Source organism: Rhamphochromis sp. 'chilingali' (genome assembly GCF_963969265.1).
Source record: "Rhamphochromis sp. 'chilingali' genome assembly, chromosome: 14".
Taxonomy (NCBI): domain Eukaryota; kingdom Metazoa; phylum Chordata; class Actinopteri; order Cichliformes; family Cichlidae; genus Rhamphochromis; species Rhamphochromis sp. 'chilingali'.
Genome location: NC_137941.1, coordinates 14,783,696 through 14,811,541, shown reverse-complemented (window position 1 = coordinate 14,811,541; position 27,846 = coordinate 14,783,696). Strand labels below are relative to the sequence as shown.

Sequence of the window (27,846 nt, the reverse complement as noted above, 5' to 3'; positions counted from 1 at the left end):
GGCAAGGATACCGTAAAAATTAATGCAAGTTAGAAGCAAGAAAAATTCACAAAGATGTTCTTTTTTTTTTCACTACCAAAAAAGGGGAAGACCAGCAGAAAGACACCAGCAACCAGTGACCACACCTTGGAAAGTGCATAAGCCTATTTATTTCCATATTCTACCACAAGTCTACATGTGCAGTATGTGTGTAGTGAGTTTTGTTCAGCAGTTCTCAGCACGTTCCCCAAATGTCACATCCCTTCCACTCTCAGCTCAATTTTCCCCTCAGAGTGGAAATAATTTTTGGGTGGCTGGCGTGATTTGTCAGCACACTGACCTAATTGGGCATAACACATAAAAAGAACACATGTAAACAAACCCTGCTTTTCACGGGGAAATGCAAATGCGACGCATGGATGTGATTTTATGACTTCTATACTGATCATGGGGAGTGGTAACATTAATAAAGTAGCTATTAATGCGTTCAAAGCGACTTAATGACTTGTTTGAATGGTGATTCTTATCTCTAAGCGTAAAGACCCAAGACAACTGTGTTAGCAGGTCACCTAGGAAAGTAACTAAAGAGCTTGTTTTGTAAATAGGCCACAGTTTGGACATTCCTCTGTTCGCATACTGACGTAAACAGGGCAGGGATGGTCAGTACTGCTGCTGTTGGCACTATCTCCACTACAGTGGGGTGGCAGTAATGTTCCAAGGCACAGGCCAGTCACATGTAGAAACACTCAGCTGCTGTAAGCACGAGGCTCCTCCCCCTTCTTCGGTAGTGTAGGTAGAAGGACTACACATCCATGCACGAGCCCTGCAGCCACAACCTTTCACTGACATTTCAGCCTTTGTTTGAAATTCGCCTTACGTTTAGCCGTGCTTCCCTCCCAAACACACCCATCCGTGCGCACACACAAAAGAGACGGGATGCTACATCATGCGTAGGGTAATATATATATATATATATTTAAATGAGTGGCCTGAGTGGCACCGCATGGAGGGCGCATGCAGCACAAGGCCTGGGATCCCCTCGCTCCTTCTTATCAGCAGCTTAAAATAAATATTTGCTCCTTTTTTACAATTTGCGCACTGGGGCTGTTGGTACTATTCAAGGCTTAAAAATGGAAACTGTCGCCACCTTTAATTAAAAAGTGTAAAAGCCAATAAGAGATATTGGTGCCAAAACAGATGCCTCTGGTAAGGCTGTATAAGTCATGAATATAAGTAGTAATAAGTAGCTAATTCACCATTATTCCTGCAAGGACGGCGTGTACAGGCAAGCCAAGCTTTCACTTTCTGTATTACTTAAGACAGTTACGTTCATATTCTCTCTTTTTTGTTGTTGGTGTTTGTTTTTTGATTTGTTACAGCTTTATAATTATATTCAGATTTTACAAGATCACAATTATTACCTGAGGTGGTCTTATTGGAGTGTAATATATGCGTAATAACAGGTGTTCACGGTCGAGGATTGGGCCCACATCTTACACGCCGCCATAAATCCATATTTTTATGTGGCTCATAAATAAATAAAAGGCAAACTGTGGGGATCAGTGACACTCTTTGAGTCGACAAGTGCAGTGACAACGACTTGATTTTCCACACAGTAGCTCTTTTTTTTCCTTTCTTCACTCCCCCAGCCTGGAGGGACCCGTGGCACGGCCCTTATTATGATTTGTTAATATAACCCCTCTGCCTCCTTTAAGCCCATCCCTTTGCTGAATGTACCCACTGCTCATCATGCCACTTTCATACCCTACTGCACTTTCTGTGCTGGGAGAGCAGCAGTGAACCCACATGCACCTCCAAACAATTTTTTTCTTGTGATTTTAAGGGAGATTTTATTTAGAGGCGGTGCTTGTTGGCTCCAGAGTAGCGTCGTAGCGACGACACTTCTCCCTCAGTCCCTGTTAAAAGAGTTTGGCCAGGGCCAGTTGGTGCCGGGGGGTCGCCTATAGCTTAGTACTATCCTGGGGGGTGATTGCTGCGTCTTTTTTTTTTAAATCCCAGCAGATTTTTTTCTATTTTATTTTTTATTTTATTTTTTAAATTTTTTTCTACTTCTCTGAATATCGCCATTCTCTCACTCTAAGATCTGATACCCCTTCGAGATTTTTCCTTTCAGATCATGAACAAACTATATGTTGGGAATTTAAGTCCTTCGGTCACTGTCGAGGACTTGAAGCAGCTCTTTGGGGAGAGGAAGCTGCCAGTGGCCGACCAGGTCCTACTGAAATCCGGCTATGCTTTTGTGGACTTCCCCGATCAGAACTCGGCCATAAAGGCTATAGAGACTCTTTCTGGTAAGTGTGGATTTGATAAGTGATGCTGCTGGTGACAGGGAAATTTCACAGCGAGTTTAACTGCAAGACGAGGTTTAAAAAGCACAATAGGTCAGAGTGTCCGAAATGTGAAATAGGCTGTTAAGCAGCTCTTGTGTTATTTCTTTTACACATATATCTATATCTATATGTATATGTGTGTGTGAGAGAGTGTGTGTGTGTCTGTGTATGTTGTTCGGGACAGTGTTTGCGATCACATCCGTGTGTGCCATCAGAGTTTAGATGAACGCTCACTCATGCACGCTCCAGCAAAAATTGGATAAATTATCGATCACAGGACACACTTGGGGCTTTAGTGCCCATTTGCCTAAAGAAAGCACGAGTCGTCGTAACGCAATTAACGCGCACAATACCCTATATTTTGGGGATTCCGATAGTGCGGGGCGCTACTTTGCAATCACCCACTGGAATGTATGGGATGGTCTGATGGTTCGGGTAGGCATAATTATTTTTCACTTATTTTTTATCTTGATTTTATTCAAGAGAGCACGGCGAAGCGAGCGCGGAAAACTTGTCAGATTCGTGTTCCTCTGATGTCTGGCTATGTTTTTACGAGGTGTCTTGGAGGTGGGTCACGGGGGTCCAGAGGAAAGAGCTAATAAACAGGTAGCTGAGGGGGGACGAGGTGAGACGCTAATTCCGTGCTGCGCCAGGCCACTCAATAGTAACGAAAAGCCGTGTTTGAAAGCCTCGCCGAAGAGCGCTTCAAATTCACCCTCCGAGCCGGGTCAGCACGGGGAATTAGGAAAAACACCTACCTAGAATAGAAAGAGTACAAGTCAATTCTCCTTTGCAAATCATCTCCTCTTTTGATGTTGCATTCTTTACTGGAAGCTGAAAAAATATCCCTCATTGCACTGTGAGGGTTGTGGGAGTGGAAAGCATGGCTGCCCATTTTCCCCATAGTATATAAGCTTATCATGCTTCATTTTGGCGCCGATACCCCCCCAATTGTCACCCACAGGACCTCACCCCGAGTTGGGATTAATGTAAACGTATACAGTTTGTTCGCCGCCGCGAACACAACGCGCCCGTGTACACTACTTTTTTCAGGGGTTGGCTATTTTGAATGGGGACGCACCTACTTGGTGAAGTGATTCAAAGTGTTGGTGTGTAGGCCTACCCAGCTTGCATTGTTACTTTTATGAACACAACAGCTAACGCTACACTATCAATTGTTTTTCGTCCCTACAGGTAAAGTTGAATTACACGGAAAGGTGATAGAGGTAGACTACTCTGTTCCCAAAAAACTAAGGTAGGCCTACAATCTGTGACACACACGTTCTCCACAAACACACACGCATTGTATCATACGCCTATACTGTGCCCCATGGCAGACTTGTGTGACCTGTAGGCTTCCGCTGTGAAATATAGCGAGCAGATTTTCCCTCTTTTCTCGGCTGCCGTGTGTGATTTCTGCCACGCTGTTGCTGCTTTGTTTCCTGGCGATTAAATTGCGATTGTGTGGTGATTAGACAAAGGGAGTTGAAGGGGTGGGTGGGTGTTGGGGGGAGAGAAAAGGGCGATAAAGAAACAGTTTAGTCCCAACATCCGCACAACACACGGTGGCTGCTGCCATATCGCGTGATCTTGCAGCAAGGCCTATCCCAGTTTAAAACATGGACTCACGCGCACACGCTTGACGTGTAATAATTAATATATCCTAATTAAATCTCACCTAAAGGCTGAAATTAAACTTGGTTCAAGTTTAGGCTGAAATTAACGTGGTCCAAATGCGTTTATGTATTAACCTCCTCTCCCTACGCAAGGTTATTTTTCCATATATGTAGGCGATAAAAGTTGGGTTTCTTTATTGACTGTTGCACTGCAATGCACGACGTGATGCATACCAATCAGCTGCCTCTTTCTCCCCTATATGCATGCGTGTGGATGTATGTGGGAGTCACGCTGTGTGTGTAAGAGAGAAGAAGTAGCAGCTAGGGTTGACTGTTTTAGTGCGTAAATCTATAGGTCAGCCCCTCAGCTTTACAACCACGACACCACTGCTGTGTACTTGTGTTTGTGTCAGCTTGCCCACAAACGTAAGAAATCCACGAGCTTTTTAATTTCTTTTAAATGCCTGGGTATATTAAAGAAAGAAACTAATTTTTTTTTACCCCTACGCGTAACGCCTGAAAAAGTCACTCGTATGTGGCAGTTTGCGCAGCCTAAACACTCCCTCGACATCTATAGATCCACCCATTTTCACAACAATGCCATTGGCTATAGGGAAAAACTACATTGCGTGACAAAAAGGTAAATATTCAAGCCCCTTGTGGAGGAACACGTGACCCATACTTTATGTGCTTCCAGCATAGTCCTCCCCCTCTAGTGCAGGCTTTCTACTTTCCTGCCTAAGCAGCCCCTTCGTGTTTTTTCCTTTCTTTTTTTTTTGCTTAACAACATTGTAGAAAAAAATCTGCATGCTTTACATATACAATGATCGAGCTGCTGTGTCGTTTTCCTTGCTTTATGGCTCGATCTAAAGACGTTTTGTAAGCTGCAAGGCGCAACATGGTGTAAAAGCCTGCGCCACTCCCCACAGTTAATGTGCACGTAGGCCATGGCAATGTTGGAGAGCCTCATAATGGCTGCCATGATGGCCCTGCACACTGCACGGCTATAGGCTGAATCAGATGGAGCAAATGTCCATACATGTGCCCGATGTGTCCAATCGGCAGTGTGTACAGCTGCTGGATGTGCTTGCATGTGCTGAAAAAGGCCTTAAAGCGGAATCCTCGCCATATGAGCGAGATCAATACTAGTGCTGTTTGAATACGTATAGGTGTTCATTTTGTAACGCAGAGCCTGCCTCAACGTGACACGTGGAGGTGCAACTTAATAGTTTGCTGTTGTTGTTGTTCGCTTGGTTTAAATACAGAATGCCTTAAAAAGTAGTGAATTTAAATTTGAAACCCTCTCCGCAGAAGTTCGCCACGATTTGTTTGGAGATTTTGCGACAGAAACGTTCGCCCAGATTTAAATTTTAAAAAGATTAAAATGCGTATTTTTTGTGTTCACTATAAGATTTAATTATCATAATTTACAGGCCTCCAGTTAATGCAAATGTCTCATCTTTTTCGTGTATAATTTCTTTTACATGTATTCAAGCTCTACGAGACATCATTGAAAATGCAATTTAGATGTAATAATATAGGACGATTCTACGCTGTTTGCTTTATTTATGGTATTTTCTAAATCTTGCATTTAAATAATTATGTTAACAACTGCAGGAATTCTCGTGGATTTAATTGCAGCTGAGCTCGATGCATATAGTTACACAGGGCTCATCAGTTTTTGTCCTGTTATTTAGGAAGCTGTGTGAGCTTTATGTCTCATCTTCAGGCCTGCTGACACTTCTTGGGTTTTGTGAGGCTGCTGTAGTTTCAGCTGCTGCTTGTTTATATATTTTTAGTTATGTTTTGTTGTGTAACAAGGTCCCTGTGCTGACAGCCATATATGGATTCACAGTTAAATTGTACCCATTTTAAAGGGTAAAATTCAGATTGATTATGGTGACTTTTTAGCTTTTTGTTTGCTAATGAGTGAAAGCCTGGGCCTTTTTAAACGTGTTTTTAAATCACCTGATCAAAAACAAAGGTGTGAGTTCATGTGGTTTTGATGTCCTGTTTGCCATTTAAATATTATTTCACCTCTGTGCAGTTTATGTGTTCACATTTCAAATAGCTTTGGAGCTATGAGCTAATTTATAAGAATAAAAGTAGCTTTTGATTTTATTTGGGGAAGTTTGGAAGCTTCTTGTCAGGGAAATGTTGAATAATTAGTTACAAATTTATAGTCATATTTTAAAGAGTTTTTACAATTATGAGGCTTGTATCTGCTGAAACTGTTTGTTTGTAGCACTTTATTAGTGTTTTAAAAATATGGATTACTTAATATAGATTTCAGTGTTAAGACAATTGTTACTCCAAATGTATATATTTATGTTAATGGACTCATACTTTAAATAATTTCTGTGTTTTACATATATATTTAATTGCCTTGACATGAGCTTGATATATAATTGTAGGTTTTAAAAATAATTGTTTATTGCAGCAATAATCAGTGGAACTCATGAAACAGAAATTCAGTATGCTTAAGAATAATTATTATTAGCCATATTTCTTTTATTATAGTTGCCTAATTTATATGTTCCTAATTAGAGTGCAATTGCAAAGGAAATTATTTTGATATTATAGTTAAGCAAAATATCTTTGTTGCATTTTTGCTCATGTGTTTTGTTTTGTTTTTTAATGGTGGCCTGTTTTTACACAAGAAATCATTTTTAAAAAAGGTTTGTCCTCCATATTAAGTTTCTTGCAGTCGTTGCTCGTGCTGCACACGAGGCACACGAGAGTGGGACTTGGTGCTAATTGATATTGGAGCTTCATAAACCGTTTGCAGTGTTGCTTGTCTATCAAACCTGAGCTGGAGTTGCACGCAAAATGACCAATGTGAGCGCTTGCTGTGAGCCTGATCAATAGTCAGTCAGTGATAGTAAGCACATGAAGGTGGTGCTTGCGGAGTAAACACAGTTAAAGCTGTCCTCCTGTAATATCATGCAGGTTTGTTTACTTGCTTGTTCAGTGACAAAAACAGACTTTTCCTCCTTCCAATTATCTCCCGGCACCTTCGACATGCCTAAATGAAAATGTGATACATTTGTGACCGAGTGCTAACTCTTGTGCTACACTCCACTGTCTTTCTAATGAGCTGTTTTGTGCTCTTCATCTACGTATTAAGCTAGCTAACAGTTGTTTAATAAAGCCAGGCCGATTACAAGACGTGCATTCTTTTTTTTTTTTAATAATGGGATACTACGGCGTGGTGTAAACATCTGCATTGCACCACAGTGGTGCCCGTGCAGATGTGTGTGTTGGGTTGTCTGTGCACACTGAGTCAAAACACCGAAATACGATAGCCATCAGTTGATCCACTCAGAATCCATTAATACTCCCCAGTTGATCCTGGGCGAAGGGGAAGCTCTCCAATTCAGGCTCTGGTTTTGTCTGGAGTGATATCAGGAGGTACTGTATTGCTCTCCTCCAAAGCCACATCCGCTGTACCCTCCTCCTCCTCCTGTCTCCTCTCACCTGTCCATAAGGAGTGATCCCTCAGAGTGATCTGTTTTATTTAGGAGGAGATGCCACACATGTTTAATCTTCCATACAAATGTATCCCCTATTGAGATCTTGTGTTATAAAAGTTATGGCTTATGAAATTGCTCTTCATTAGCAATTACAGGAGAAAAAATGACAATTTTCTTCTTAGAAATTAGCCTTGGGCTTTTATTTTTTCTGTGTTCAGGCTACTGCATTTCAAATTTCAGCGCCTCTACAACTCTGCTAAATTTGTATAGCAATTATTAACTTTTTCATGAAAGTGAAAGAGTATATTTTCTCTCCTGAAGTGATAACAGGCTTGCTAGTGCAACAGAGTACATAGCTTAAGGGAGCAGCGAGATTAGATGTGAGAGAATTGTGAGTTCATTGTGTGTCTATTGTAGCTGTGGGATCACTGTTTAAGCTCCCCGAGAGTTTGAAACACCTTTTTAAAAAAGATCTACTTTTTTTTTTTTTATTATAACAGAAGCTTGCGTGTGTATCACAGCAGTGTCTGTAGAAACTCACTTCTCAATGAGCTGCCACTCACATTTCACTGCAACCTGTTGCATGACTAATAGTTCCTGTAGCATTACACCCATTACAACCAGGATTTAAATAATCGGCTAGATGACTCTCCAGAGCCATAGTGAGGAGGTGTGGAAGGCGTGGCTGGAATGAGGAGGATTGCTCTGACTTGATGACTTAGTCTCTGACTAAGCCGTCCAAATATGCTAGAAATAAGGGAAGTAAAACAGGAGTGGTCACTATTTGGAGATGGTTTCACCTGAAGGAGAGTGTGACAGCGGGAGAAAGAACTAGAGAGGTGCTATGTATCATCATCATCATCCAAATGGGAGATGAAGGGGACAGCTCTGTGTTTTTGTTTGTGACCTCACAATCGTGCATTGCTGCTGCAATTTTTATCACGATGGAATAAAAAGTGTAATGAAAAAGAAGTCTGTTGTGAAGGGAAATGAAACCCTCATGATTAAAGACGAGAGGCTTAAAGTTGCCTTGAACTGAGACACCTGAAGACATTTTATTTCAATCTGTAAGTTTGTCCCTGAAGATATGCTGTCATTGGCTTTCTGTAGAAGATGATAGAAAAAGTTGAAGTTCTGAACTTATCAAGACTAAAAAGTTGCATTTCTAATCAACTAGGTGCTCCGTGGCACACCTGTCCATCAGGTATGCCAGATACGTCACCTAGTTTACCGGTTGCTTGGAGATAAGTGTGAGCGCTGCCATGTCAGGCTGTTTGGAGTGGTTGTTTGGGGACGCCGTTATGCTAAACAGGGTTTGATGAAATACTGGAATCTAAAACGTGCTGAACATGAATGCTTAATGACTTTATAAGTCATGATTATGAGTGCCACAGTTTGTACCCAAGTTCTTTTTTTAAGGAAGTCATTTGAAAGTTGTAACAGCTGCTAGGTCTCTCTTTCCTTTTCTACATCATCCCTCTGTTGCTCAGGCTGGTTTCCCTCGTGTGTGTGTGTGTGTGTGTGTGTGTGTGTGTGTGTGTGTGTGTGTGCACGCGCCATGTGAATATAATGGTTGAACATGACACAGGATGACACAGGAGAGACAGAGAAGCTGTGGGGAATCCCAGCTAAAAGCAACATGCCGGATGTAAAGTTTAGTGTTTCTGCCATTCAGTGTGCCAGCACACAAGGGCGTGGTGTCCGTGGAGGGGAGGGCAGCTGAGGCGTACAGCAGGTGGCATTTCTCACACAGGCAGATCCCGTCCTTGTCCCATATCATCACCATATAAAACTGCTACCCTGATACTACTTTAGAGCTCTGATGGGTTTTGAACAGGTGAAAACTTCCAAGGAGCCAATCAGAGTCTGACATGGAGCGAGCCCAGAGCCAAAAATGCTTACATGCAGAGGAGGCACTGTGTCACTGGCTTAAAACTGTGAGCTGGAAATACGGTCTGCCTAAAGATTCACCCTGGTCAAATGGGCTTCATAATCCTGTCAGGCTTTCACCCTTTTCTCATTCTCTTACCTTGGTTTTAAAGTAGAGATGTAGCAGTGGAATTAATTTCTCTTATACATGATTGCCCGTTGGTTGACTGGTAGTTGACCTGTCAGTATCAGAGATGATTATTGTACCTACCTGGTCTAATCCAGAGCCCTGGTACCAGGATGCCTGTAATTAACATTACTTACAGCAATTTTAAAATAAATGAATAAAATGTTGAATGCTCCAAAGAGAGGAAAAACAACCAAATGGGTAGAAAAAAGAAAGAGGAGAGAGCAGACAGGCAAAAAATTACCAGGTAGACTCAAATTGATGGCAAAAACATGAACATTTTCCACAAACATCCATAAAACAAGATTCTGGGTGACTTGTTGACTTGTTTCTTTTCTCTTTTTCTCCTGTGTTATTCAGGGCTCCAGACTGTCAATGTTTGGTCAGGTTTTATGATCATTATATTAGGCGTTTTTGTGTTTGTTTTTTTCATTTTCTTTAATGCAGGCTGTACATATGTTTTGGAAAATAAAAATACACAATTATAGTTGAATGTTGAATGGAAATGGTATTTAAAGACATAGCCACAGCCTAGCAGGCAACTATGGGGAAAATTTCTTTATCAGCTTGTTTTGTAAGGCTACTGTTAACATTGGGTAACATGGCAAGAGATTGCACGTGCTGTTGTTCCGATATAAATGCCCTGTAGCTGCAAAACAATGTGGAGACACTGAAGGCAAGGAAGACAGCTTAAATAGAAAGAACCTTAAAAGACACGCGGATTTCACTGGCCGAGGTACAATAACGAGATGCATTGAGTAAATTGTGCAGAATGTGGCGGTGCGAGTATGATTAATGCATTGTTCGAAACGATCTATCTAACTGCACAATGGCACCATATGACACAAGCTATGCAGGGATTCGTGGAGTCCTTGAAAAGCAGCGCCTCTTCTCACAAGCATTTACTAACAGGGTCGCCTGGCAAATAAGACCAAAAAACTCAATAAAAACAAACAAAACAACATAACTTGCATGATCGTATCATGTGAAGATGACTTTTAATATCTTTAAATTAAAACTGTTGTTTTAAAAAAGAAAAAAAAGAAAAGGTTTTGCCCATTTGGTATGTTTTCATGCCTGAGTTTGGAGTTTTTCAGTAAACGGCTGCCTGCCGCCCTTATTTGATCTTAAATATACATTATTATTCACGTTAGAGCACAAAACAGATGCAATAGCACCAAAATCTGGTGGTGGTGCTACCATTTGTGAGACTTTGGTGGCATTTGGTGAGGCGAGAGGGAAAGTTCTCCTGAAGCCTTGCTTTTAGGAGCTAAATAGCAGCTATATGTGTTTATTCAGAAGGCATTTATTACCCTGAAAACCAATATTATTGCCAATATTAGGCAGTTTTTCTTGCAGAAATCCAACTCCTTTGAGTCTGAACACAAAGTGCGCTTTAGGCTGGTCGCCCCACTCAAAAGTTTCTAAACCCAGTTTCATTTCCAGGAACTTCCAGATTTCCAGACAGCTTTTTAAAAAAAAATTTATTCCCCATGTAGCGGCAGTAACATCGTTTGATATTTATCCGCGAAGAGAAATGCCACAAGATACAGTCCTCTGACATTTACAGCATCTTGATGTGGGAGCAAAACTGTGTCATTGTGCTGTTGAATGCGCGTGTGTGTCCATGTGTGTTTACAGGTCGGGCTTTATTCAGGTCCAACTGTTCCGCGTTGCCACGGAAACCAGTTTTGAGTGTTTTGCTTTAGTTAAAGAAGCAGAGCTCGAACTTTCAGAAATTAGACCCAAAGCGCTCCGGTGAATAGAAGGACCTCGCAAGCTGCAAAACAAAACGTTTCCTGCTTTTTATTTATTTATTTTATAGAACCCCCTGAGATTCACCCTGCAGCCGATCACTTTAATAACTCTTGATATCAAAATTGCAAGATTACAGATTTTGTTTGTCACAAACTGCTGTCAGTTTGGGCATCTTGTAATTTCCATCCATTCCCAGGAGAGTGGAGAGTGCAGTCCAGGCGTGTATCCGTGGCTTGGGATATGGGCGGCGCAGTGGTCAGAGTGCTGATTTTATATGACAGTGAATTCACAGCCGAGTAAGGTGCCTCAATAAAAATGCCTGTGCAAAGCTGGCACTTCAAACCTTCAAGTGCTCATTTTCTTTCCACAAGTGCAGCAGGGAAAACTGCTGAATGGGCTGTCCATCTATGTCACAGCCGCAGCCCTTTTGTGACCTTTCTTATTTATGAACCCTCTCGCGGCCGTCATTTCCACCCTTTTCCATATGTATGCAGCAGAATCACTACCACTGCCACCGCCATCAGAACAAGTCATCTACAGTAGGGTCATCGCACAGCTGAGCCTCCGACACAACCTAGAGCACAGTCCGGCTATTGTGCTTTCCCTGTTTCGCACTGTTTCTGATGGAAGAGGAAGCCACAGAGAGGACTTCCGAGTCAAAGATGAGCATGTCCCACGTGCATACTTATAGGGAGAAATGAGCACTGCTGATAGAGGGCAGCATTTCTTTCCCCGTCACTGAGGCTCATGGGGAGGCTGTGTGAGGCCGTTAGTGTCCTTTCTCAGCAGGGTATGTGTGGTCTGCTCGCAATCATTAGGATTTCCAGCTGTTGCAAATCACATTAAACGTTAAAGCACATTGAAATCATGTATATTCTCACATTAACCATGTATGCCCACTTCTTGAAAAAGAAATCAAATTATATGTATCTGAAATCTTAAGATACTCGATCTTCTTCCCCATGCTGAATGCAAGACACCTCCTTCACTTGTATCCAGCTGTAACATTAAAATAAAACTTAGCAAAAACATCCCAACCCACACAGAGCTGGACGAATCCCTAAAATCACATTTTAGTTTTAAAGCCGAGTGAGTGAATATCAGACTGCTTTAAATGTTTAGTATGCTGTTTTCAGATACTCTACACAAACAGCTACTTTTACTTTGCATGTTAAACAGGAAGCAGTCACATTAAACGGTCTTCTTTTGAAGCTGTTCCTCAAACTAACTAAAAATAAAAAAATAAAAAATTATATATATATATATATATGACTTAGTGTTTTTGTAGTTATGTATTTAGCAGCATATATGACTTAGTGTCAGCATGAAAACTAATAAGCCTTAGACAAAATGTCAATCTGTTCTTTTACTGATTTATTCATTTTTATTGAAAGGAAACATGGTTATTCTGTCTTTGTGATTCAGTTTTTGCCACTTTTAAAAATTGTGGTTCTTAGCTACAGTGTCCTTGGGCCATGTCAGTGTTAGCAGTGCTGCTTTGCATTTGTGAATTGTGATATACAGTGAAGCCTGTTGTGTTACACTGGTATGCCTGAGTCTGACTTTGACTTGGTGAGCCCAGTGATGAGTTGGGTGATAAGCAACAGGCAGGAGCTGGAGAGTAGGACAAATCCGTCTGCGGCCCTGCCAAGTGGCCAAGTTCACGCCAATACCCAGTCAGTTGCTTTTGGATGAGAAAAACATGCATGAGAAAACTGGATATGGCGATAAGCAAATGGAATGACAGGAGTCTCGCATTTGCATGGAAACACAAAGGACCTTAAGGGAGTCCTTTTGATCGTATCAGACCAAACGGCAGTTTGCAGGCAGAGCTGGAGAGTATTTTCATATAGACGCAGCAGAGCTGCTCAAAAAGAGCCGTGAGCAGAATGTGAAAGAAACAGTATCAGCTTGTAAATAGTTGTCGTCTTGCTGACCCTTAGCTAATATATTTCAGGAGGAGTTAAGCAATTTATTGTGAAGTGTTCAGTCTGTGTGCATCTAACTAAAAAGTCTATTCTAAGGGATTCCTGTGGGTGCAGGAGCTGCTGCGTAGCATAGCGTACACGAGGAATACAACTGTATGTCCTTCCTGTGAGTTTTAAATTGTTACATTCACATATTTGTAATTACGTCGTGGTGAAACAGCATGCAGGAAACTGCCAAACAGCAATGTGATTTAGCAGCTGACTGATTCATTTGTGTGTGCGTTTATCGTGGTCTCCTTGCATGTATGCTGCCGTTGTTGCCCATCCAGCAACGCAGAGCCTCTGTCTCACACATGCAAACAACATTATGACACTGATTGGTGAATGAGCTCTCCCTGTCAGGTTAAACGAAGCACACGCTCACACAAATCCAATTAAACTTGAAGCAAGCGTGCATTGAGGAGCACAATCTAAGAACCTGAAGGAAAGCACGAGGGCATCTTCAGCCCACCAGGTTAATAAATATTTGATACTGAGGCAGCCATGCGTGTCTTCTTGTTCAGAGTGTTGGGAAAGTTAAAGAGGGTCTTTGCCTTTAAGCACGGTGCGACCAGAGCCGCTTCTGTTAACACGCTTCTGCTCAGGTGATTTTTATTTTTAATAATTATAAATTCCAAAAGATCCAGCTGCAGCTCACCTCCTCTCTCCAGGGACTGTCACACACTTCTCGCACTGCAGTATTTGGTGCCTGTCTTCCCTGCATCCTCCTCCTTCCTCTCCTCCTTCTCACATGTTCATGCTTTGCCACCTAGATTGCGTGAACTGTCTCCCACTGCATCCCGCTGGCTGTGACGCCACTGCTCCCCTGGCACGGAGTGGTAATGCAGAATGAAGCCTGCTATGTCTTAGCATGAGTTGGTGTAAATAGCTTAGAACTGTATGTTATGTATAGTAAGCTGAATGTGAGCCGCCATATCAGATAGCGCAACGGAGACAAGCGACTTATTCTTAGTAGAGTTGTGGTTGCCGCCATTCAGATCCTTCAACAACAGTAGACGTATGTGTGGCCGTGTCATTGCGTGTGTGTATTATGCCTCTGTGCTACTGCCAACCTCCCTTCTCCCCCCACCACCGCCCCTCCGGTGGGAAGCAAGAGTTCATTTCAGTGATGGCAACTGAGATGGTTTTGTTTCAAGTGGTGTGAGGAGTGACTCCAGGCTGGGAGGTTTCCGGTCGCTTAACGTTGCGGGACGATAAATTACAGGGAAATAGAGTGACAAGCTTCAGAGGGTAGATTGTTGATGAAGAGACAGTGGTGGTGCAGATGTGGAGCCACTGAAGATGACACAAGTGTAATTAGAAGGGACTTGTGTTTGTTCTTCCTTTTGTCAAGCGCAATTGTCGTACCCTTTGATAGAAGCACCGAGACACGCACCCCGGGCATTGGTGAAGCATTTACGGTATCACAGTTACAGTTTCCTCCTTTATTATGGTACATTATTAAAGATGGCGTATGCCTATGTAGGATTCATAAGCCAGGTTCTCTCTCTCTCTCACACAGTCACACACACAGACACACACACACAGATGGACCCTGATTTGATCAAATCACAGAAATGCCACTGAGGGGAAAAAAATGCAGTTTTATTTGCTTTTGCCGTCTTTTCGCTCGTTGTTGTAAAATACAATCCACCGCTGCAGATGTGAGGTCTGGTCACGACGAATGATCCCATTACCATTATGTGGCTGTCACAAGCTCGAATCCGCCAGGGCCTTCACACCGAGATGGTGCTTTTCAGGGCAGTTGTTGTGGTTGTCTTGAAGAACTGGCAGCCCGTTTTTCAGAACAGCCTTCACTCCTAATAACCCCTTCAACTTAGACAGGGTGTTTGTTAAAGAGGGGAACCAGGCTCGTTTGTTTTCTGCCAGGAATGATGAAAGCAGCCGGCCTGTAAATACTTGCAGATTTGTTTTGGTGTTTCTGTGGAGGAGTGGCGTAAACTCGAGTGCGACTAGAAACAGTTGTTAAATGAGTGGACTTTGACATCCTGCTTGCCTGTCATTGTTATTAATACTTTGGTTGCAACTCAGGTGGATCTAAGAAATGCAGATCTTTAAAGGGGGTTATTTTCAGCCTGTGATTGTCTTTAAGTAAAACTGCACATTAGATTTGGCAGAAGTCTGACCCTTGTATACAATATATCCTGTTTTTGTGTTGCTGCGTTTGCAAGTTGTAGCAGTTTGTTACATAATCAAACCTGGAAAGCAAACAGTAAAGAAACATAAACTGCTACTCGGGCCGCAACTTCATGCGCGTTGAAGAGTTGCTGCAGCTTGGCAGACGTTTAGACTCCACTGAGCTCCTTCTAGTCCCATATATAAGAGACTAGAACAACAAACCTTTCCCTCAGGCTTTTTCACAATCGCCAATAACTCTCTCTCGCCTTCTCTGTCTCACTTTAAATGCTATCCACGTAAATAGGCATTTCCACCCGCTACCCGCTGTTGTGCAGATCGGCTTTCTAACCCGAGGTATCGATGTCATCCTAGGATATTTACACAAGTATTTATTGGTTATCGATCAGGGCCGGTATCCCTGTCAGCAGCTTCCATAATTGAATTAGTCTATATACTACATTCCCACACAGTGTGCAGGCATCTGCCAAACTCCTCCTTCCTCACCCAAATCAACTGCTCCTCACGCTGAAGCACACGTAGCTCTGAATCCTTTCTATTTCCTGTGCGCTTCCTGTCGAGCCCCCCACTTCATTTCACAGAGCAGATCAGGATTTGGAGCCATTTTAGCCGCAGGATTAAAGTCTGACAGGGATAATGCCACTTCAGCCACTTGTGAGTCACGTGACACAAGATGATCTAAGGTTTTGGGAGGAGCACTATAATGTAATTAATGTATCGGAGGCTCTAATCCATTTGACTCCACCCCCTCGTGGAGCCGGATGGCCATAAACCTTAAAAGCTGCTCTTTTCCCCCGTAGAGGACAGTGAGGAAAACAGAGGGGTTGATGAGCGCCTCTTTCTCCTTCACGCTGCTGCCCCTCCACACACTCCCTCTTCTAAATAGAGCGGCCTGTTCACGTTATTTTAACCTTAAACCGGCACGCACGAGTGCGTCCTATGTACTGTACATAATCCCACCTCCTTCTTAATCTCCTGATGGCTTATCACCGTTACTGCATTTTACCCAGTTATGTAAAATTGCTGCAAGTCAGCAGCTAATTTAATATCCTACTGTTCCTACTTGTCACTGGATCTTTTTCGTATTCTTCACTAGCATTGTTATTTTTAAAAAGGTGTCACATTCGTGGAAAGTTTACTTTAAGTTTGCTCTTGTCAAATGCAAGCAAAGGAATTTACTTTTAATGTGTGCTTGTTATTTTATTATTATTTTTGTTTTTCTTGCATTCCTAAAACTGCTGGGACTTTGCATTTATTAAAGGCGCTAAAAAAAATGTTTCAACAATCAGCTGAATATTTATTGATTAATTAATGTTTAACTGCTTTTATTTCTGTCCAACTCTTAAATGAATTATTATTTCCGATATTTGCGGCTTTTTAAATAAGCACTTAAATACTGCAGGATTAAAGGTCAGGTGTTGCTTCTTTAATTTAATTAGTCTAAACTGTAATAAAGGTGAGAAGGAAGACTGCAAAAGAATAGGTGTAAACCTGTATAAATATACAAAGTAGGCTTAAAATAAAGTTAACCCACCAAATTTTAAAATAAACATGGCGACCGAGGCATCGTTAATAAATATTTCCCCCAATTTGGCGGTGATTTCCTGACCCGGTGTTTGAGAACACACTCTTTCCAAAAGCTGCGTTGTGCCGATGTTTGGAGATTAAGGACTCCACAGTGACGGCAGCTGCGACTGGCAGGGGTGTTTTGAAAGATGTTGCTCATTGACCAGACGTGCAGGGTTTCTGTTTCCCAGAGGATGAATCTTCACTCACCTCCTGCTAGTTACCGTGCGTATTTTCGCTCTCTGTTAGGAACTTCCCTGCAGATGGAGGTGGGGGAGGTGGGGGGCAGTGCATTCAAGTGTGTGTGAACAAGTAAAGCTTGCTCTCCAGAGGGAGCTGGAGGGAGAAGTAAGACGGAGACGTTGAGAGACAGACTGTAGAGAGAGCAGCAGACAGAAAGCAGGAACAGTTTGAGGGCTTGCGTAATGTTGAGTGGTGTGCATGTGTTATTGATCCTGGGACCTACACCTATGGCAGACGCGCTGAGCCTTCCAGCTACGGTATAATACCTTATGGTTGGCAGATTAAAGGATGAGACCTCAGGAACAAGCTGCACAACTCAACATAAAGCAACAGAAGCAGCCATGAGGAGCAGCTAGCAGCGGACCCACACACTGCACCGCCGCAGTATGAGCTGGTATCCACCTGTCAGTAGCTGTAGGCACTGAGGTGTGTGAGAGGCAGACACAGGAAATGCATCAGTGTGTGCATGTAGAGAGGAGTAGACAAACTAGTCCGCTATACTGTACATTAATGTGTTTTGGATGTGCATGTGTGTCCCCGTTGTCTGGCTGTATGTCTGTCACTGACTGTGCTGACTTTGTGCTTTGTGACGGGGACAGAAGGGTCCTCGGTTTCTGGAGGAGCCGGCAGGCATTTGATGTGCACAGGACAGGACGGCACATGAGGAGCACTCTTGAATTATCTTTCTGTTTATTATTCTTCCTTCCCCCCCCCCCCCCCCTCCCTTTTTGTTCTGTTGCTTGTGGCTCAGTGGTGAGGGAAGTGGTTTGAGCCCCAACGCATTAAAATGTAAATGCTGTAATTGCAGCTGATTGAATGTTTTCTGCATTTTGCGTGATTACCAGAAATTACTTTTTGAACAGGATTACACATAATGCTCCACGTCCCTCGTGAATTAGCCTATACGCTTAGTTATGAGTGTAACACTCATTCCCGTGAGCGTGATCTGTGAAATCACAGCAGGTTTGGCAGCCATGCAATTTACACAATTAACTTTTTTTTTTTTAAATTAGCACAGAGAAATTACTTTTCAGTGCAGCAGAAGTCTGTGTCCAGTATTTAACTTTAGAAATAAATATAATTCTAGAAGTTTTTGAGGGAAAAAAAATGTACATTTTTTTTACTGATTATCTTATGTTATAATAATTTGGATTTGCAAAATACAGGTAAATAGGTGGCTCCTCGTTTGAGCCATAAACCTTTGGAAGCTCGTAATGCTAATATATACACACAAAATAGAAGAGATTTTAAGACCTTATTTTACTTTTTTTTTTTTTTTTCACATGGGAATCCTGCAGTCCCTACCATCCCATTCAAGTATAACAACAGTTTGAAAATTAGATTTATATGTATTAATTTGGGAGACTAATATAGGCTAATAGAATACTATTCCCTTAAGAGCAGCTGTTTATGTTATGTTTTCTGGATGTTTTCTCCTTTATTACTCAGTACAGTAGGGATTTGATACGAAAGTGGGAATAGAGAGTGTGTGTGAAACCGGAAATGATGTGGGACGGACTCAAACATTCCTCATTGGTCAGCGCTTGGTAGCGACCTCGCAGTCGTGTCTAGAAGCTCTTCAGACCCCCAACGTTTGTTGTTGCTAGGTTTCTACATGGAAAATTGTGAGCACAAACAAGAAACAGCAGCTTCTCTCAGCATGAGGAAAAAAAGGTAACGTAAGGCACATTAGCAAGAAAAGAGCGCTAGCCTGTATTGTGTTTACCTCGTTAACTATGAATGGTTTAGCTTACAGTAATTAGTGAATGTAAGTCAGCAGATATCAACTGAACGTTTTATGTAAAGCCTGGTCAGTTAAAACAGGTCTGGTTCTTTTAACTTTTTTTTTTCTTTGAATAATTTAAACTTCTTTATTCCACCAGAGACATTACAGAAGAGATACGTGGCACTAATTCCCAGACAAAGGGTGGTCGAGCTTCCGGTTTTTTAAAAACAAATAAGCTCTTTAAAACGGTATTTTTGAGGCGACGTGGATAAAGAGTTTTAGGCTTGCTTTATCATATTTTTCTAGTGTTACTAAACATACAGTTCCCATTTCCTGGTGACCGTTGAAATGAAAGTTATCTGAGATAAGTATTTAAAAAGGAAAATCAATGGAAGGTAAGATGGCGGCTGCGCGGAAAGTCTTTGTGTTCAGAGGCCTTGAGTTCATTTAAATCTAGTAGGCTGTTTTTACATGTAAAGAACATGTTTACATTTTTTTTCTTTTTAAATGTTAGCACAACATTTGTTTGTGTTATCTTAAAAACAAAAAGGGTTGTATTATTAGTGCACTTAAGGCCAATGGTTAAAAAAAGTCAGATTAAAGGCACATTTTTCCTCCAAATGTATATTCATTCAGGGTAAGTTTACCATTTATTTAAAAAAGTTGATACATACGTATTACATTTATTAAATTCAGTAATAACGTCTCCTGGAGTGTCACCAGAATGTAGGGGTCCTCCATTGTGCTTGAACATTGCATTGAAGGAAATAAGAATGGAGGCCCTTCCTTAAATTTAGTTACTGCACTTTCTAATAGACATCTACTGTAAATAATTTTCCCTCCAATTCTCTCTAGTCCCATTATTGTACATTGAAATTTAATAGTTTAAATTTAAAGAAAAAAAAAGGCTTGGAAGCACATTTACACATTGTATGGCAGTACCATCGGCAGGATATCACAAATGTGTAAAATGCTTTTGGTGAGGGGAAAAAACCCCACTGTATGTGAGTGAATTTATACCAGAATGTGTTTGTTTTTTAGTGTTGTGCTTTGTAAACAGTCCCTTACACCAGTGCTGTTAATCTTCTTTGTAGTTTGTCTGCTGGCCTCAGGCAGGCCTGGCAACCTGTGGTTGCTAGGGACGAATGCGTATTCGCAGATTGGTGTGCGAGCGGTTGCTGGCAGCCACTCATCGACTGCGCTGTGGTAGTGAAAGTGTGAAAAGTGTCTCACACACAGGAAATCAGGTATCTACTCTTTCAAAATGTTGCACCCTTTGAAATGTATTACAGAAGGTGGCCATTCTCTGTTTCCGGTGTGCAGCGTACGTTTTCAAGTGCTCAGGGAATAAACATTTTTCTTTAGTGATCTATGGTTGCCAGGATGTTGTTGACTGTTTTCCTAGTGTGTTTCTATGTTGCCGAGGCTCTACAGCAGTATTTTAGGTGGATCTAAGGGGTTAGGGCCCCACCTTTAACAACAAGCAACCGAGGATTTTTTTTCATCAGCTTTTATTTGAAGTAGTTAAAATAAATATGAATTTGTTTTCCTTTCTGAAAGCATAAACGGCCTATGTCACGCTGACAGATACCTATTTGTTTGGAGCATGCATGTCACGATTAAGAGCAGTTGTTCAAGAGACGAAGAAACTTTCTTTATCTTTTTTTTTAATGCATTGTGTACTGATGTGGATCCCATACCTCCTGACTTGAGCTTGATGTTCTAGGGCTTCAGGGGTTTTTAGGTACACTGAGCCTGGATGGTTTTCTCATACTGTTTGAGATTTTTTTACACCAGAAGCCTCAGTGGAAAAACACAACAAAACATTTTATCTCGAGAGTTGTTAAGAAGTAGGTCACCTGTAATTAATGGATGTGGTTTTTCTTGCATTTATATTTAGACTTTCACGTAATTATTATTTTTAAACAGTAGGGATATTACGTCAGGTTCTGCCTCTGCAGGAAAAAAAAAAACATGTAATGGGCTAGAGTGAGGATGAAGTCACTTAGTGCAGCAGATAGCTACCTTTTCTATTGAAAGTAGAAAAACCTTGAACAATAGAGAAGACGGGAGTTAGCTGAAAATTTGTGCCTGTTGTATTTTCTCCTTGAAAGCTTAGGCGGTTTCTCTTGAGAGAAGTTAATGAATTTACAGCGCAGTGCGCTGCTGTCTCTCTCGCTCTCTGTTGATACCAGTTAGTGTAGCTCACCCGACAGCCTCTTTCTTTCTCCCACTCCTTCTCTCTTCTATATGACAATAGTCATTTGAATAAGAAGGTATTTAATTACACTTTGAATTTCTGTGTTTAAGTGAATGGATGACCTATATTGGTCCTCACCACGCACAAAATCACACAGTAACAGTGATAGATTAGTTATGTTTCCTTCATTTTTACACAAACATTTGTCTGCGTGTTATCAATAGAAGCTTTAATTTTGAAAACTTCTGTAATTACAAGGCCTGGTTCAAATTACTCTAGTCGATACGTAATCAGAGTCTTGGCAACATGCCTGCTGAAGCCTTAACTTCCTAAGACCCGACCTCTTTCATGGCATGCATTTTTAATTTTTCGTTGCTATTTTGGTTGATTGGGGCCTAAAGAATGTAAAAACAAAGAGTTACCAGATTTTTTTTTTATTTTTTACTTAAGTTTTGTTTTTGTGAAAAAATGAGATCCACGCATAAGTACATTTGTTTCAAATTTTGATAGAACAGTGGCAGTATAATGTCCTCGTAAGTGGATATCAGGCTCTTGTAGAGCTGGGCGATATGAGATTTTTTCATATCACGATATGTTTTTTTCATTTCAGGCGATAACGATATCTATCACGATATAAGCCAAATAACTATATTTGTAAGATTTAAATGTGCCGTTGCTCACAAGTAAAATGTGAAATAATCAGCAGCTTGTTTTTATTTAAATATTTATTTCCCATAAGTTCAACAGGGTAGATGTACTTAAGGAACATGAGACTTTTTCAGATAAATAAAGGCAAATATTGCAAACTACACAAAAGGCAGCCGCTAAAGCGTTTAAGTTTCAAAATAGAACAAACGAAACAGACTAAATTGTCAATTCCACTTAGAAACAAAATATTAATTCTAAAAATAAATCTTAGTTTGTTTTACAGAAGAACAGACAAAACTGACTAACCTTTGTCAATATCAAATAAACTGAGAACTAAAAGGAAATTCTCAATCTCTCCTTGTTGTATAGCTTAGCTTTTCAAACAGTTTTAACAGTTACTTTAGTCTGACAAAAGCCGAATGACGAATTAGCGCTTCCAGTCAGAGACTGAGGCTACGTCCACACGTACACGGGTATTTTTGAAAACGGAGATTTTCCGTTTTCGTTTTAAAAAATAATCCCGTCCACACATAAAGGCAGAAATGAAGGAAAACGCTGCTATGAACATGCCAAAGCAGCAGGTGGCGCTAGATTCCTAACCGTGCAGAAATGTTGGCCAATCAGAAGTCTAGAAGCCTCGGTGGGAAAAAGTAAACAAAGCTGGGGCATAGAAGCAGAACAGAGTCGTATGTGTGGACGGACAGTAACTGTGTGCATATGTAAGCATTTAAACACTGCAGAGAGTAGAATTAACAGTAACAGTATTGTAGAAATTCATTTCACCGAAACAATAACGTAGCGCACAGTGTGACGCATGCACCAGTTTATTGTATTTCCAGACTTGCTTTCGGCACAATTTACAGTGCACACTACTCTGTTTTTTGTCAGACTTGAAATAGCCGAAATACCTTCACACTACGGAACTTCTATGGCTCTTCCGTTCGACAATCTCTCCGGCATTGGAACCATCATCTGTTTTCTCTTCGGTCACGCTCGGTTGATTTTTCTAGTCGGCACACTCATTTCCTCCATTATGCGCTGGCTCCATTACCCGCTGGCTGCTTCCCAAACAAACACACGTGCGGCTTGGCACTTGTGCTGTACGTAACAAGTCACGCGACGTGACGCTGCGGCTGTGATTGGTTCGGCTCTGCGCTACTTGATTTGGATTGGCTGACCTTTTTTTTTTTTATATTTATTTATTTTTTTTAAGAGGACAAGAGCGGCGAGGTCTATCGCGATAGCTTAATTTCTCTATCGAGTAAAAGTTATATCGCGATACATATCGTTATCGTTCTATCGCCCAGCTCTAGGCTCTTGTAGAGAAAAATTAAGTATTTTGGTCTAGACGTCTCAAAATGTGATGTCCACATATGTGGATGCCAGGTTCTAGGAGGTTAATGGTAAGATTAGTTATTACATGTTATTTTATTGACATCATATTTCTCTTTATTGTTATTGAAAGGGTATTCTCCTTGATGGGAAAAATAGACATTTTTTTCCTCCTAAATTTGCTACATTAGTCTAAAAAACTTGTAATCTCTTCTTGGATCTTTCCTCTTGTTGTGCTTGCCTGCTTTTTTCACGTTTTTTTTCTTCTTCACTTTAAGTGTCCAAAATAGACTTTCTTTCCCTTTCAAAATAAATGTGTGACACACATTTATTGGCGCTACACTGCAGGGACATACATACATCTCTACCTGTATTGGAATAAATAAAGATAATTAATCCTGATAATTCACAGTAGAACCTTAAAATAAGTGTAATATATCAGCAATATGACTTAAATTTGAAAAAGTGCTTGTAGGCTAATATAGTGAATTTAGTTAAAGTTGTAGCTTATGCGCTAAAGAAATGTCGTAAATATGTCTATTTCCCTAATGCGGAGGGACATTTTAAGTCCAGCCTGTGTGCTGGCCCACACCCTGCACAGTAAATAGTGAAACTCACAGCTCAAAGTTTTGTCTGACCAACAGTCACTTTGCTGTGGTTTTTCTTTTTCCAATTGTGAAATTTAAAATTTTTATTACACTGTTTTTATTTATTAAGCTCTTAAGAGAATAGATTTTAAGGCCTAAAACAACTCTGACATGTTATTGCCATTTGTCAGTTTCCCACCTGCTCAAAAATAAATTTAGCAAAACAAGTGTTTATATAGTAATAAAAATGTGTTTGATTTAAGGTGTGTGAATGTACTTTACAGTCATTATGAAGTGCTCCGTCGCTTTGTTTGAAGCAAACCATTGTCATTTAAATAGAAATGGATTATGCTACAGTTATGGGCAAATGAAACATTTTTTTTAAAAATACTCATTTCATTGGCTTAGCAGGCATGACGGGAGAAAATGCGTTTTGTGTCAGCTGGGCACCCTGTGGCATTGTAGCTCTGACTAAAAAAAAATAAAATTAATTTGTGATGATTACACCTGAGAGCTGAAAATGATTTTTATATCTGCAACACTGTGCAAATAACTTTTGGAATAACAAGAGGTGAACCGGTGGTATTGTAAACATTCATTCATTTTTTTTCTTTTTTCTTTTATTGTAGTCAAACTGCAGTTTGCTTATCTTCAAGCTTACCTGTATTGTACAGGCAGAAAAGTTAATGACTTTGGACTGCCAGCTTTCACTACAATAGGGCCTCAGACATGAACGCTGTGTTTTACCTGAATCACTGAAATCTGTTGAATCATTTGTAATTATCTCATTATATAACCCAGAGTCACTGCTTGGTTCAGCAGTTAATCTTGAAATGTCCCTACGTACATGTAAATGACGAGGAACAACACGCAGTGTTGCCTTATTTACATCTTTCTATTAACCAGCCGAGTGAGCGTCGACAGCAAATGTCAACAGGAAGGCTGTGGCTTCCATCTGAGCCGCATGCGCCTACCTGCATGCCTTTCGGCCTGTGCCTCCCCGCCTCGGTGCCACGGTGAAAACTAATGCGTGAAGAGAAACGGGCAGGCAGGTAAGCCTGCTGCATTCTGATGAGTTCTCGCCCCACGAGGTCTGGGAGGGGAACTGAAGCAGGCACCTGAGTGCTACATACCGAGATGAGGTGGTTAGCACTACCGTGGAGCAGCAGCTTTGTTCACTCTGCAGCATCAGTGTGAAAAATATGTAGTTAGGGAACAATGGAAAAGGGGACACCAACTGCCTGTTTTCTACCTGATGATCATGGGATATACTGGAGGGATAAACACCATTAAGTGAAGCTGCATGTGCAGAAGATGTTGACTGTAACACCCTTCAATATATTTGATATGTCACTATACGTTTAGTCAAAAAACAACAAGCATTTTGTTTCTTTACAATATGACTGTGTTTTTACCCTGTGAAACCTGTCCATGTAGGTGTGAGACGTATGTTGTCAAAGAAGTGTCTTGTAGTCATAAACTGATTGAAATCTAACTTGACCCTGCAGTTTTCCTCAGGCGTATAGAGCATTTCAGTGCCTTTCAGCTCACTGGTTTGGTCTTCTCATTGCTTATAATGACGTTTTTATCTGGCCAAGCAGTTTTCACCGAACAAGCTCTGACAGTACATTATCTGCCCACCACTGAACAGTCCTCAGTTTTTGCCATAACTGGAAATGATGGATGCTTATATTTAATACGGCCAAAATTTCAAGCCTGCGTACAAGTAATCCCCATTAGGTTGCAGACTGCTGTAAACACTTAGTTTTCAATTTTTTTTTCTCCTTCTACTTCTTCTTTTCCTGTTCCCTGTTTTTGGGCTAGGTTGACGTCAGCTGCTTATATGGTCGTGTCAGGCACCACTAGATCTGTGACTCTGTGAACAAAATGGCTCACCCAGAAAATGTTTCTTCCGTTATGCTTGAAAATGCTGTGCAGCCTTTTAGGGGTTTATTAGGATGTGTCTTAAAATGAGCTTTTTCCCATTGTGAAGTTCAGTTGAATTTTCTTGCTTTTTCTAAATTAGAATGCACAAGTATAGTCTTGGTATGTGGTAAATGTATATCTTTTACAGGTTTTTTTTTTTCTACGTTCTCTTCATAGATGGTATCAAAAGTATATGTAGCTACTGTGATATTACCCATACGTTTTTGAAATCTTAAAAAGAGGATTTCTGCCATTGCCATCTCAGTTACAAAAAGTTGGATTTGACGAGAAGGGGCGGGTCTAACTGTTGCTAATGATCTGTGATCGACAGGTTGTTAGGCTCTATATAAGGTCAAAAAAGGATCTATTTTTCAAACTGTAAATAATTTAGAACTACTTTGGTGGAGTCCTGGGATTAAAAACATGGAGGTGGAAATGAGCATAATCAGTCCATTTTAAGAGTAAATTACAGTGGCAAGTTATGTTTCATTTTCAGGGCTGCATGTCTCCAAAAATACTTTAAAATAGGTTCAAAGATGTATTTTATATCTAACTGTATGAGACTGTAGGGTACTGATTATCTATAACTAATATGGAAAGCAAAAAACAGAGGGCTTTTTGCCCTCCTTTGATTCTTACAGGCAGTGGTTTTGCTGATTGTCTATTGGTTATGATTATATTGTGCTTCAGTCTTGACATCTGATAATGGTTTGTAAATTGCAAACTAAAGTCATTGCAGTGTCGTTCTTTTCATGCGCCTCCTCCACTAGGAAAGAAGAAAATGAACCACAGCTGCACCAGTGCCCAACCATAAACCATTTCAACTCAGATATTATTAAATAGTCATTAATTCAGAATCATTTCCTAAGAAATTAGGAAATGATTCTGAAATGATTCCAGGAAATTTCTTCCCAAGAAATTCGCTGGATAGAGTTAATAATTATTTGATATGTATCAAAAATATGAATGTCCTTATAGGAGTTTAAAACCCAAGAATAGATTTATTTACCATACATTTGTTTGTGCAGTTGTTTTTTGTTGATGTTGATAAATCCCATATTTTGCACTGTCACTGCTTATTTCTTACCTCTCCAATGACTGCAAAATTGCACATTCTTCTCAGAATTTCTGGAAAATAATTGGAAGATTGCTGAGTCAGAAAACTCAATGCCACATTTCTTTTTCAAATTGCCTTGTACAGCCATTATCTCCAATATATTATATTTGTTCTGTGCTCTTAGATGTGTCCTGACAGAGCTCACACAACCCAATATACAAACTCAAACCAGTGTGCAGAAATGGAAAAATTTTGTCGAACAGCGTCATAGGTTTGTGTGATGTCCTGTTTATGTTTTGCTTTAGAGTCTGTTTGTCCTTGTGGGTTGAAAAGCAGGAACAAATCTTTGTGGCTAGAGGACGGTAACAACGTATAGACACCACTCTCATACAAATCCTGTTATCTCTGCTCCACAACAATTGGATGGGACTTAGAGAAGCGCTTAGGAGCACTAAACAGAAATGGTCTGAGCAGCGTCTTAATCCAGCAGCAGAGAGTGGGCCACTGTGGGAGTGCCAACAGAGTTTGAAAGGAGAAGCGGGGGGACGTCTTCCACTCTGAAGGGTGTCCCGAATATTGTTGACTTGTTGCGCCTTCTCTGAGATTTCAGGGCGTTTAGGAGCTTAAGGGTCAAAACCAGAAAGTGGGTTAATTCAGATTAGATGAATCCGCTGCATCCCCTTGGTGTCTAAGGACCACTGGGCTTTTTGACCAACCCACCCAAACTGAGCCATATACTGTTTCACCACTAGTCTCGGCGTAAATGAAAACTGTCAGTGCAGACTTGCATTTACCGTAAAATCAGTCCAGACTGAAGATGTAAGAGCAACAGCCACTCACATACATGCGCTGGCAGCTGTAAATGCAGCTGATTGTTCGCTGATCACATTATGCTGCACTCAGCACTGCACTACCATACATAAAAGAAACTGAGACATTAGTGTTGCCTGCACAGTATATATCACTGCATTAGTAACATGAGCATGTAATAGGTGCGTAATCACATGCCTCCAGTGTGATTTACGACCGCAGAGTTTTTCATTTCCTATTTTATCTGCATAGTACAGCTGATGTGATGGAGGCCGGGTCATCTTTCATTTTGTGAAGCCATCACTCGCATGAAAATATGAAGTCTTCCGTCAAGCTGTTTCTAGATGCTGTGAACTTCCTGTGTGTGTGTGCGTTATATCCTCAAGCATGGCCG

General features: G+C 40.9%; 1 protein-coding gene across 5 annotated transcripts in view; it reads left to right on the top strand.

Moving 5' to 3' along the window:
- The first annotated feature begins 1,720 nt into the window (after positions 1-1,720).
- Positions 1,721-27,846, top strand: part of igf2bp2a (insulin-like growth factor 2 mRNA binding protein 2a) — a 65,250-nt gene continuing 39,124 nt past the window's right edge. The window contains exons 1-2 of one of the 5 annotated variants that reach the window (XM_080902103.1): positions 1,721-2,291; positions 3,525-3,585. In XM_080902103.1, the coding sequence (XP_080758229.1) occupies positions 2,117-2,291; positions 3,525-3,585 (236 nt within the window). In that variant the 5' untranslated portion in view covers positions 1,721-2,116. Of the gene's footprint in view, positions 2,292-2,616; positions 2,766-3,524; positions 3,586-18,712; positions 18,841-27,846 lie in introns of those variants that run through there. The other 4 variants (XM_080902105.1, XM_080902104.1, XM_080902106.1 and 1 more) reach the window with 4 other exon arrangements.